Here is a 12,090-nt window from a genome sequence, read left to right on the forward strand (position 1 = left end):
CAACCCTCTTAAAGGAAAGTCTTTTTTCTCCATGGAGCTTCAATTTAAGGAGAAGCTCTCTAGAATTAGAACTGCAATCTACTCAAGGCAATGCATTGAAAGAATTCAGGACTTACCCTCAACTTACCTATATCTTTTCACTGGGGCGTAGGGTGACCAGATGTTCCGATTTTATAGGGACAGTCCTGATTTTTGGGTCTTTTTCTTACATAGGCTCTATTACCCCCCCGCCTCCATCCCAATTTTTCACACTTGCTGTCTGGTCGCCATAACGGGGTCAGGATCACAGCTCCTTACACAAAGCATGAGTAATGCTCTTTTTGTGGAGAGTTAAACAGAGACAAGAAGCAACTGTTCCATTCTGCAGGCAAAGTAGATGTTACTGTCCCCTTGCAGTCCATGCCCAGGGGTCTGGTACCACTGGATGTGGGTAAGTATTATTTCTTGGTCCTGCTGTACCAGCATATTTTAAACCAACCTAAAACCACACTGGTATACAAGAATGCAACCCCACTACCAGGCATAAGCATGCAAAGGATCCTCTACATCTGGATTTGTTGCACGCTATATGTGGGTTCAACTGTATTTATTCCCCCCACCAAGTTTTTAAAGTATTGGAGCTCTTGGTAGAAAAGTCTGACTCTGCCATTTTTATTAGTTTACATTTTGAAATCAATAGTTAATTTTGTGTTAACTCCTAGCCTCTTGCGTGCCAGAGCCTGGACTGCATCTACTGGTGACATGGAGGTGCAATATCCCAGCAAAGGGCTGGATCTGTACCCCAATTCTGTATTAGGAATTTTGTTATTTTTATGGCATACATCTATAAATTGTTATGAAGGGAAATAAATTCAGCAATTTGATGCTTCACACAGATCCAATAGTTCTGGCTTAATATGGAAGGTAACTAAGGCCATGTCTACATCTAAAATTTTGCAGCGCTGGTTGTTACAGCTGTATTAGTACAGCTGTATAGGGCCAGCGCTGCAGAGTGGCCACACTTACAGCAAAAAGCGCTGCAAGTGGTGTTAGATGTGGCCACACTGCAGCGCTGTTGGGCGGCTTCAAGGGAGGTTCGGGGAACGCGAGAGCAAACCGCGGCGAAGCTGGTCTCCTTTCCCGGTTTGCTCTCTCGTTCCCCGAACCCCCGAACAAGCAGGTCTCCTTCCCTGCGGTTTGCTGGGTGGTTCGGGGAACGCGAGAGCAAACCCGGGAAAGGAGACCAGCTTCGCCGCGGTTTGCTCTCGCGTTCCCCGAACAAGCAGGTCTCCTTCCCTGCGGTTTGCTGGGTGGTTCCGGGAAACGCGAGAGCAAACCGCGGCGAAGCTGGTCTCCTTTCCCGGGTTTGCTCTCGCGTTCCCGGAACCACCCAGCAAACCTCAGGGAAGGAGACCTGCTTGCTCGGGGTTCGGGGAACGCGAGAGCAAGCCGGGGAAGGAGACCAGCTTGATTACCAGAGGCTTCCTCAGGTATGCTGGGATACCTGCTTATTCCACGGAGGTCAAGAAAAGCGCTGGTAAGCGTCTATACTTGATTACCAGCGCTGGATCACCAGCGCTGGATCCTCTACACCCGAGACAAAACGGGAGTACGGCCAGCGCTGCAAACAGGGAGTTGCAGCGCTGGTGGTGCCCTGCAGATGTGTACACCTCCTAAGTTGCAGCGCTGTAACTCCCTCACCAGCGCTGCAACTTTCTGATGTAGACAAGCCCTAAAACTTGTATTATGAGACTGTAGCTGTGTAAGTGTTCGAGCGCATTACCTTGCTACCATATTAAGCCACATGCATCCTGGGATGGACAATTCATCCATTTTAGACAGGAACTAGCCTATGGTAGCAGTCAAGCTACTCTCTTGAGTACTATCCCGGGCCTCCCAGCTGGTCTCCTGGCACTCTTAAACATGCTTTCCAACACTTCTGCTCTGCCATGGATCCTTTGGCACTCTCCTTTAGATACCCGGGAGCCCCACCCTACTTTTGACTTTCTCTAGTCACAAGTTATGCTGGACATTAACACTACCAAGAATAATATGCTTGGAATCTCTCTAAACCCTGACTATCCACAGAGTAAAAAATAATCAATACAATGTTTTCATTAGTTCACAAGAAAATTAATTTTAGGAACTGGCAACTTCACTGTTCAGTGGATGGCTGAAGATATGCACGGCATTGCCTAGCAACACCACTCTATCACGGAAATCTTGACAGCAGGTTATAATAAATCTCTGACTGCTGCTTACAAATGGTAATTTGAAGTGAAGTTGTTAGTGACCGGTCTAATCTGGAACAGTATTTCATAGATTTTTTTTTGGCTAAATTAAATTGTGTGGAAATTTCACAAAGAGCAACCCTCACATACTATAGTAAAATAAAATGTCACTTGTAGATCTTCACTCACTGTACAAAGGTGGGGAACGTTATTATGCCCATTATAGAATTAGGGCCACATAAAGGTCTGGTGACTTGCTCAAGCTCACATATTGAGTCAGTGGCAGAGTTTCTACTAGAACTCACATCTTCTTACTTCCAGCCTCATGCTCAAACCACTGCACCACTGGAGGGGGATTACAAAGTGGAATATTCCTAGAAGTCATCTAATGTGAGATTAAACCAAGTAAACTTCAATAAAGTTGCCAGTCCTGAACAGCTTACAAAGTAGTAATAATAATTAGGTCAGAATTATTTGTCCTGGTGCAAAATACATTACAGTGGTCTTTGATTTCATGTCAAAGTGTGGAAATGCTCACGTACGATCGAGATCTGTGCCTGGATCGCCTGTAGTTGGGATCAGCCTGGTTTTTCTCTTTTTGTTGTCTCAGTACTGCTTCCCACTGAGGAGCTGAATCCACCATGTCATTTTCCTGCCGTAACCTGCATAAAAAACAACACATCTAGAGTAAAGATCTGGAGGATCAATGCTTTGGCATTGGTGTGGTTTGCAGTATTTTTTGAAGGAATCCTGGTGTTAGTCAAACTATTCTCTGGGCAGGGAAAGCCAGGACATGGATCACCCCAATAATCAGCAGGAGCACTGAACTCCTTTGGCCCTGGGGCTGTGGTGGGGAGAGTGAGGTTCTCTGGCCCCTGGGGCTGTGGGGGCACAAAACGTGCTCCTCCAAAAGTCGACAAATATTTATTCCTGCGCGCACCCCTGCTGCTACCTTAAAAAGAGCCGATCAGCAAGCTTGGTTATAACCACATTTACATAAGAGTTATAACTTTCCTTTTACTTTACCTATTTCCTAAAACCATTACAAAAACAAGAACTTGTATCAAAGAAAACAAAATTTATTTAGAAATTAAAAAAAAATCAGTTTGTACAAGAGGAAAATCAATTCAAACCAGTAAAACATGGCCTCCAACATGAATTAGACCATCTTCCTAACCTATGCCAAAAGCACTTCATAGGGCTGTATGCTGATTTTTTTTGCTTTTCAAATCCACAGACTTTTAGTATAAGTCTGGTATTGCAGTTCACGTTTTTGCAATTGTTTCTAAATTCTCTGGGCCAGCTTGCTCCCTTCTGTGGCAAAACCACTAACATGGGCTTAAGGAGCAGGAGGAGTCCACATGGATCTCCTTGCAGAGTACCTGCTGAAAAACAGTCCGCAGGATCAAACCATAAAGCCTGAAACTCCCTCAGGATCTGGGTATATTTCAGGGAAGAGGAGTCCAGGACTATTTTTACCAGCTGCATGAAGCTCATTACGCTATGGCTGCAGACCTGGCAGTATGGCTCTAATGAAACCAGATGACTAGGGCCTCCCTTGCCCACAGCTGTATTGAGACCTCTCCAACCCACCCACTTCACCCCAAACCTGCCAAGTCCCTGCTGCATCCCCCCTGCAAGGCACTTGGATTCACATGGGACACATTATATGGGATCCAGAAGTGTAAGGGACACTGCCATGGATGCTGCTGAGTCTCCCCTGCAGGCAGGAGGTAGATCTATGCACAGAGGGTTACCTACATGTAAGGATCCAGTAAATGTTCCCAGGGTTTCCCTAGAGAATGACACTGTGAAGTCAAGTGCCCGTTGTTTGTAAGAACAATGCTGAAGAGGTTCAGAGTGCCTAGTTACTACAGCAACTGATGCTTTAGAGATAGATGGGATGGATTGCTGTAAGGTCAAAAATAGTCCAGGCACGCAGAAGTATCCAATCTAGAACACGTTCTGAGAATAGATTCTATTTGGACATTTAAATATCTGTTGTTTAAAATGAACAGTAATAATTCTTTTCAATTGATTTCACTGATCTCTAATGTCTAACCCTTATTCTAATAATGCCCAAAACAGGTCAGTGTAAAATGAGGTATAATCTAATGTAATAAATGAGAAATGTACCAATGGGAATCTGCTTAAAGGCAGAAACTCATATACAGTGCACCAGCATAGCTAGTGTTTATCTTTTTGTAGGGTTTAAAAGCAAATCCCCTGTATCCTTCTATATCCCTAAAAATGTCCAAATTCTTTACAAAGAGGTTTCAGTGCAATTCAACCCACTTATTTTCAAATGCGATATGTTTTTTAAAAAAATAACGACAGATCCGTGAATCAGTCCATGATTCACAGCTAGTGCAGATTGGAACGAATGTCAGCAATGAATTACAAGCTCTGCAGCTCTAATAACAAACTGATCTTATTTCAGGGTGATGCCTCCAGCCAAGACAATCAACATGTTAAGGCAAGGTCATTCAGGCCTAGCCAAAAGTTAGCCAGTCTTGGAGGTGGATATGTTTATTGGGGGTGATCAGATGCAAAGATAGAACAGGCAAACAGGATATGAAACTGTTGAGCGACAGCACTGAATATAATCCTGCACGAATTAAGAGACAGACCACATGAAATACCATTCTGAGAGAGGAGGGTGTTTGATATGACAACAAACCAGGCATATTAAAGAAACCTGAAAATAGAATTGGGAAGGAAAATTCGAGAAAAAAGATGCCAGAAAGATATTTCTCTGACAGACTGGCTGATCAAGAGGGTCAGAAAGGAAATATCACTCCCTTGGAAATATAAGCTATTTTATTCTTATTGTTGCCAGTAACAAGCTTTATCTAGATGAATTTTTAATTATATCAGGTTAGCGATGTTATGCAAACTGTTTCTGTTTCTTTCATCTGATTTTCTCTATATATGTTTAATGACTCTTGGGCTGGATCCTCAGCTAGTGCAAATCAGCAAAGCTCTGTTGCATGGCACAATGCAGCCAGAACACACTGGCGCATCAAGTCTTCATCTCTAAACAAGTCACTTTAAACCTGTAATCGGTAGCAGCAAGAATTAACATAAATTTATATGTTAATATAGGATTATGTAATATAGGAACTCACATATCAACAGGTAATTCATTGTGAAAGGGCGGCCATCATCCATGGTGTAAATAGTGTCACATGTCTTGATATAGTACAGTTGTTTAAATCTGTGCAAAATGCTACTAAATCAGAATGGCAGTATTTGACACCAATTTTGCTCATTTGTGACTACACATGTGCCAGGCAATGGAGAAGGCCCAGTATCTATTAATAGATAGCATCCAGTCTGTTGAGGAGGCATGTGACCTCTGCTGGAGGTAGGATTTCATAAATATTTAGTTGTCTGGCATAAAAAATTAAAAATAAGCTGCAATACACTACAGATTACAGCAGAGCATGATGTATGCACCCACTGGCTATAATGTGAGTGAGACTGTACACCTTGTGATAGTGTTTGAAATTACACCCCTGCACTGACCATCCACTTTGTCAATAAGCTTCTGATTAATTATCTTTCATTTATAAAATAAACAAGTCCTTTCTTCTGCAGCCCACTCTACTACTGGAAATCCTTGGGGCTAATAGGGAATGAAATTACAACTACAGCAGGAAAGTGCTTTTCTACAGCTGAAAGTCTGACAGTGCTAAAGATAAAGAATGACAAAATAAAAAAGAGAAAAGAAGATCTTACAGACTGGGTATAGGTTGAAACCATCGTTGGTTTCTGAGCTAGCAAAGATTCAAACAACACAGTTCCATGTTATTTCAGACTAATACCTTTTGCTTAAACAAATACAATGTGATGAACAAGAATCGTTTTCAAAGCCGTTTTAGCACTAGTATGACGGTGTGATACAACCATTGTACTAAGTGTCCATGCTAGGATCAGAACTGTACAAGTAAACACGTCCATAGCTAGAATATTTCTGATTGTAGCATCCTGAAACAACTTCAGCAATTATGAAAGATTCCCAGGGAACCTTCATCCAGTGATTTCCAAGATTTAAATCCAGAATACATGTATAAAATTTGATCTCCTTTGGACCTTCCCTCCAGCTATGGAAGAAAGTACTTCTCCCCTTGCTCTCTCCCCAGCATGCACTGGTTTGACACTTTTAAATCTTCTTGATCTGAAAGTGGATGAGGTACTATAAAAAAGCGCCTCACAGTGCGGTGCTGCTCTTTGACTGAAATACAGAGGAGATAGTAATTCTTTTCCAAATTTGGGACCCCTGCTAAAATGAGATATTGCCTTGAAGCTTTTCCCCTTTTTGTCATATGGTAACATCTATCTTCCAAAGAGTTTTTGTGAGCTCTGTGTAAAAATTGGAAATTAAACCTGAGCCTGAGAATCCAGATATTTCACTTTCTACTCCTTGTAAAAAATCCCTGGAAACGCTTCAGATATTAGATATTAAAAGCATTATGACATAGATGTTAGATACAGGAAAGCAAAGACTTGGACTAGAATTTCTAACAACTTCCTGCTGCTGAAATCAAACGTGCAGTTTCCCATTTGGTTCTGTATTTGTCGGTCTTCAGATGCTCTAATTTTTTTATCACGTCTCCTCTCCCTGAAAATATACGTCTGTTTTGGGCATTGGTTTGAGAACACTGATGCAAAAAAATCATTTACTTTTTCAGCACCTCTCTATTTTTTTCAGCTTTCTCTGACCATAAATTACCCTTCCGAGCTCTTAGAGGTAGCATTGTCTCCAACAATGATTTCTTGCTTCACATGTACTTGAAAGATGTCTCATTACTCTTAACCTCTTCAGCAATTTCTTCTTTCTCCATCTTTGCTTTTTATAATTTTTACATGTTCTTGCCCTCAGTTGGCATTCTGCCAGCCATCCTCTACTCTGGAGGCTTTCTTCCTTCTATGCTTCTTTGTTAACCTTTAATATTTTTTGCATGTCCTAGTTAATATATATTGGCCTTCTAAAAATTCTAATATATGTATTTCTGGATGGTAAGAAAATCCTTGGGCATGCATTAATTCATCTCTGAATACTTTATATTTCTGCTGTCTCCTTTCCTACTATTGCTCTAACACAATTTCGCCCAACAATAACCGTCACGTTTACTTATCTGCTTAATTTGCAGCAAATATAGTATTGAAAAATCTCAATATATAAAGTACTAGAGCAGCTAACAAAACAAGCAATATCAGCAAACTAAAAACACTAGTGTTATATCTCTGCAGGATTCAGATTAGATGTGGTTATGAAGCTGTGACGACTTGGGGAATGTGTCTATGTAAAGTTTATGAATTTTGATTTCTGGTTGATACTAGGGACTCTCTGTATCTGTATCAGACTGTCAGCTCCATTTCGAATGTGGAGCTTGTTTGCCTTCCCCGCTGTCTTTTGCCTTGATATTGAGTTAAAACCCACAGGAGAAATTCTTCCACCTGGCACAGGGCTAGCAATGGTCATTAAACTGTAATGATCATTCATTCAAATGGAGCACTCTTGGACAAAGAGATAGCTACTGCCTAGGGTAAACCAGTTTTTCAAGTCTGAACTCCAGGGCAGAAATAACTAGGCAATGGATCACCTGGTGAGAAATCTCTGATGAGGCCAAACAGGGAGTTACCTGACAAAGGGCGTTGGAGGTTAGAAAAGAGAGATCTCTCATCGGCCATTTCAGATAAAGAGAATGGTGGGCACCGACTGCATGGGTCAGAGAGAGATAGACAGACAGACAGAATCCAGGACTAGGAAAGGAAGCAATGTGCAGGAAGGGGATCCCAGATACCTCAGAGGACTCTGACCAAGGCCCAAAGAATGCTCCAGAGTAGCGAGGAAACTGAAGCAGGGAAATGCATATAGGTATTTTTAATTTTTTGTCTAAATCTGTATATTTCTCATGCTAGCTAAAATAAAGAGTGACTGGTTTGGGGAAAACCTTACAATGTATGTGTACTTCACTATCACATGTACCTGATGAGAAGAACTCTAAACCCAGAGCACCCATGAGACTGGAGCTCCAAGATAAGATGTGCTCAAGCTATCGGGGGGGGTAAACACTGGTCCTGGGGACCTAAAGCAGCTGGGTCAGGTGGTCCCATTTCTGTGAAGCAGTAACAGAAAGTCTGTACCTAGGAAATGTGCCAGAGACACCAAGGAAAAAGCCAGTGCTGCAGCCTACCCACCTTAAGAATATGAAGGCTCATCTGACTGCTGAAGTTCCATTTCAAACATATTTGAGAATGTATCTGCTTAATACTTTTTGTGCTATTCTCTAGAGATGTGATCAAATTTCTATGATTACAACCAACTAGAAGGCAATGGTACTATACATAATACCTCATAACTTAAATAAATTTTCTTTTGATCACAGCATGAAAATACAGAGAATGCATCTTTTATTATTTAAATATATTCAGAACAGTTTTTGCTGTACTTTATTTACATAATTTTGCCTCAGAATAAAATATACACAGGTTGTATTGAAATCTAATGTGTTTATTAAGAATGCTTAAATATTTGTTGTTCTCTTAATCCTAACCTTCACCATTTTCACTGTTAATGCCTCACATTTACTCTTTTTTCTTTGCATACCAATGCTAGATTTGCTTTCACCTGATACTTGTGAATATTATCTCCATCTGTTCATTTGTCAAGACCAAAAAGAGTACAATTTAGTGCTCATTTCTGCAATGTGCCTGATCCACAGCACTGGAAAATGAACTCATATTTATCAACAAAACAGATACAGCCTGGGCAGTGGCAGCACATATTTCCCCATGTCATCCTGCTACTTTAACACTGATCTGGCTGGATTACCTCTGCTAGTAAGAAGATACAGTAAAAAATTCAGTGTTCATGTCCATTCCATAGTTCTGAATACCTGCTGAAACTGCTTACACAAAGGTGGCAATTGACTGAGGCCAGTGTTTTCCCTGTACCTGGCCATAGGGAACAAAACTAAGACCAACAACACATTTCATATATGTTACCAGGTAGATGTCAGATTGGTAATGACTTTTGATCTGGGCTGGAATTAAACTGGTGACCTAGAGGAAAAAGGCTCTATATCATTAACATTCCTATATGCCATCCAGTCCTGAAATCCTAAAATATTACAAAAATACATGTGAGCTATGAAATACTTAGCTCTTTAATCTGAACAGAAGAAGGGCTAGAAAGATGAAAGCAGATTCTTCTTATTCTTAAGAAAATGATAAACAATAAACAACATCCACACTTTCTTGCAGTTCATTCCTTATATTGCAAGAGTCTCTTATTAAGTGAACTCTAACTTTAAAGATGTTCTAAGAATTTCCCAACACAGACAAAAGCCACATCACTATAAGCTGAAGAGGTTTTACAACCCCCCTGCATACACATAAGCAGATGGTAAGTTTCATGGGCTGAAAATGCTGCCAAGACCATCCCACAAAGGTGTTGAGCCAATCAAAAGGTGACAGCAGCTATTTGGATGCAGTGAAGCCCCTCACCTTCTATGAGACTATGGAAAGAGAAGAGTATAAATCTGTCTGAACTTAGATATCAGCTCAGCACACTCATCCCTGCCTGGTCAGCCCCTCTGGTACAAACAAACAAACAGCTGCAAGATGACAAAGAACAAAGAAGCCACAACACAACATCCAAAAGAAGTAATCTTCCAGCCCAGCACTCTTTCTGCAAGACGATGACATCACCAAGACTTCAGCATCATTGGTGAGACAATCTTGGCAAAATCATTGCCAAGGCAAAGGGATCAGAGATAAACTGTTCTTGTAATAATAGTAATGGGATACTGAAATGCTATGGTAATTTAAGGCATTAACATCTTCTCCATTAAACACTGGATCATTCATACTGTGTACTCCTAGAGAGAAGACATAAGCAAACAAAAGAGAACCAGTGGGTTTTACTTTGAATTAAATGTTCTTAATATTCATGAATTTGCTTTTCAAGAACATTCCTGCAAATGAATCAGTGAGTTTATAAGAAATATAGTTATTTCAACTGAATAACTCTTGAATGACTTCTTAAGAATCTGAGTTAAATATTTTCTTCATTTTCATAGGTCTTAGTTAATAATACTAACAATCTAGCCCTTACATAGCACTTTTCAATAGTAGATCTCAAAACACTTTACAAAGCAGGTCTGTATCATTAGTCCTATTGTACAGATGAGGAAACTGAGGGGGACAAAGAGGGGAAGTGACTTGTCCAAGGTCACTGAGCAGGCTCTTGGTAGAGCTGGGAACGAAAACCAGGTCTCCTAAGTCTATAGCTAGTGCTCTATCCACTAGACTACACTTCCCCTAGTTAAGCTCACTTACCTCTGCCCATTTATACACTGTTTATGTTATCCATGATAAATCAAACCAGATTCACCAAGCCTTCAACAAAATTCCTTTGTTCATGTATAAACTGTTAGTTATCTGTGGTACGCTAAAACAGACTCACTACTGATTGGGGGAATAATATACCTTGGTCTTATCTTACCTAGAGAAGAGTGTCCCCTGCAGGGTGGACCCACTCTCCAATGTATAATATCTCTGTTAAGAGCTCTCCACAGAGCCATACAGAAGAGATTGTGTCTAAAGTAACCATTGCTTACTGCTTGTTTGTGTTCTGGTTTGTTGTTATTTTCTTTCTTTTCCTTTCTTTAATAATAAAATAGTCATAGTTAATAACTGATTATTCTGCTTGTCTTCAATCATGGTATCCCCTCAGGCGTGGCAAGCAACCCATGTAATTAAAATAGTGGCATTAAGAGAAGCGAGTATTAAAATTCAGCCTACCATTTCTTGTTTCTCTAGGCTGTACTTTAAAAAAAATAGATAAAAATATTTGACGCCCAACACCTTAAAACATCCCTTTCTACTCAGAAGGCACCAGCCACAACCAAGTAATCAGCATACAGTAAGTAAGGAATTTGATTTGACTGGAGCCAACAAATATTTGGGTTCAAGATAGCGATGGGAAAGTTGAACTAAGTTTTCTTTTAGAAGAGACTGCAGTAAGAAGAAATGGAAATGGGGTCATTCAGATCTAAGAACATGATTCCATTCCCTTCCACAGAGACATTGCTGACAATGTGCTGGAGTAATGACACCCTCCTGACACACACTTTTCTTTTACAAATAGACTTTGTACTTTGAATGGTAGAGTGGGTTGCTTCCCGTCAATTTCAGTCACATTTTGAGATGCTGACAATTCACAAGTATATGTGAATGTCATACACGGCACTATCAGAGATTACAGGCATTAATAGTCATTAAAACAGTTCATTTTTTCATCACGATACACTAAAAATGCAAATCTGTTGTAAACTTCTTCATGTAATTGATTGCATGCTGCATTAATAATGAATTCTTCCAAATGACCAGTATGGGGACTAGCATTGATTGAATACACATATGTATATGTGCTTCTCTAATTAAATTACTTATATGCAAATCTGAGCTTTAAGTTGCCACATTGTGTCTCAGTGAGATTGTATAAAACTAGAGCAAGTTAATATAGTCTATAGAAAGATCAGCAGAAAAACAGAACTGTTACAGAAATATTAACAATCTGTTTGTGTTTTGCACTTCAGTGCCTGCAGTAATTAAAGTTAACCTGTTTCTCTTCTTCCGATGCTCCCGGTTAGAATTTTCTGACTCACTACCACTGCTGGTATTACAACGAGATCGTGACCTGGGGAGTGGAACAGTAAGAACAAGAATTATCAATATGAACAAGTTCACTCTCAATATTAACTATGTAACATTTTGCAATTAATACTTTATAAATTAAAGAACTTGTGTTCATTTGTCTCCTATTATTAGAATGTCCATAATACTGTAAAGTTCTGTGCAAGTCTAT

The 12,090-nt window shown here is 40.3% G+C and overlaps 1 protein-coding gene across 5 annotated transcripts in view; it reads right to left on the reverse strand.

The window, feature by feature from the left end:
- EPB41L4A (erythrocyte membrane protein band 4.1 like 4A) overlaps positions 1-12,090 on the reverse strand; it is a 207,696-nt gene that overhangs the window by 15,548 nt on the left and 180,058 nt on the right. For 4 of the 5 annotated variants that reach the window (XM_050945783.1, XM_050945781.1, XM_050945782.1 and 1 more), the window contains 2 exons: positions 11,845-11,922; positions 2,753-2,872 (listed from right to left, as the gene is read on the reverse strand). In XM_050945783.1, the coding sequence (XP_050801740.1) occupies positions 2,753-2,872; positions 11,845-11,922 (198 nt within the window). The remainder of the gene's footprint in view (positions 1-2,752; positions 2,873-11,844; positions 11,923-12,090) is intronic. The other variant, XM_050945784.1, reaches the window with a different exon arrangement.

Source organism: Gopherus flavomarginatus, chromosome 3, assembly GCF_025201925.1.
Source record: "Gopherus flavomarginatus isolate rGopFla2 chromosome 3, rGopFla2.mat.asm, whole genome shotgun sequence".
Classification (NCBI taxonomy): domain Eukaryota; kingdom Metazoa; phylum Chordata; order Testudines; family Testudinidae; genus Gopherus; species Gopherus flavomarginatus.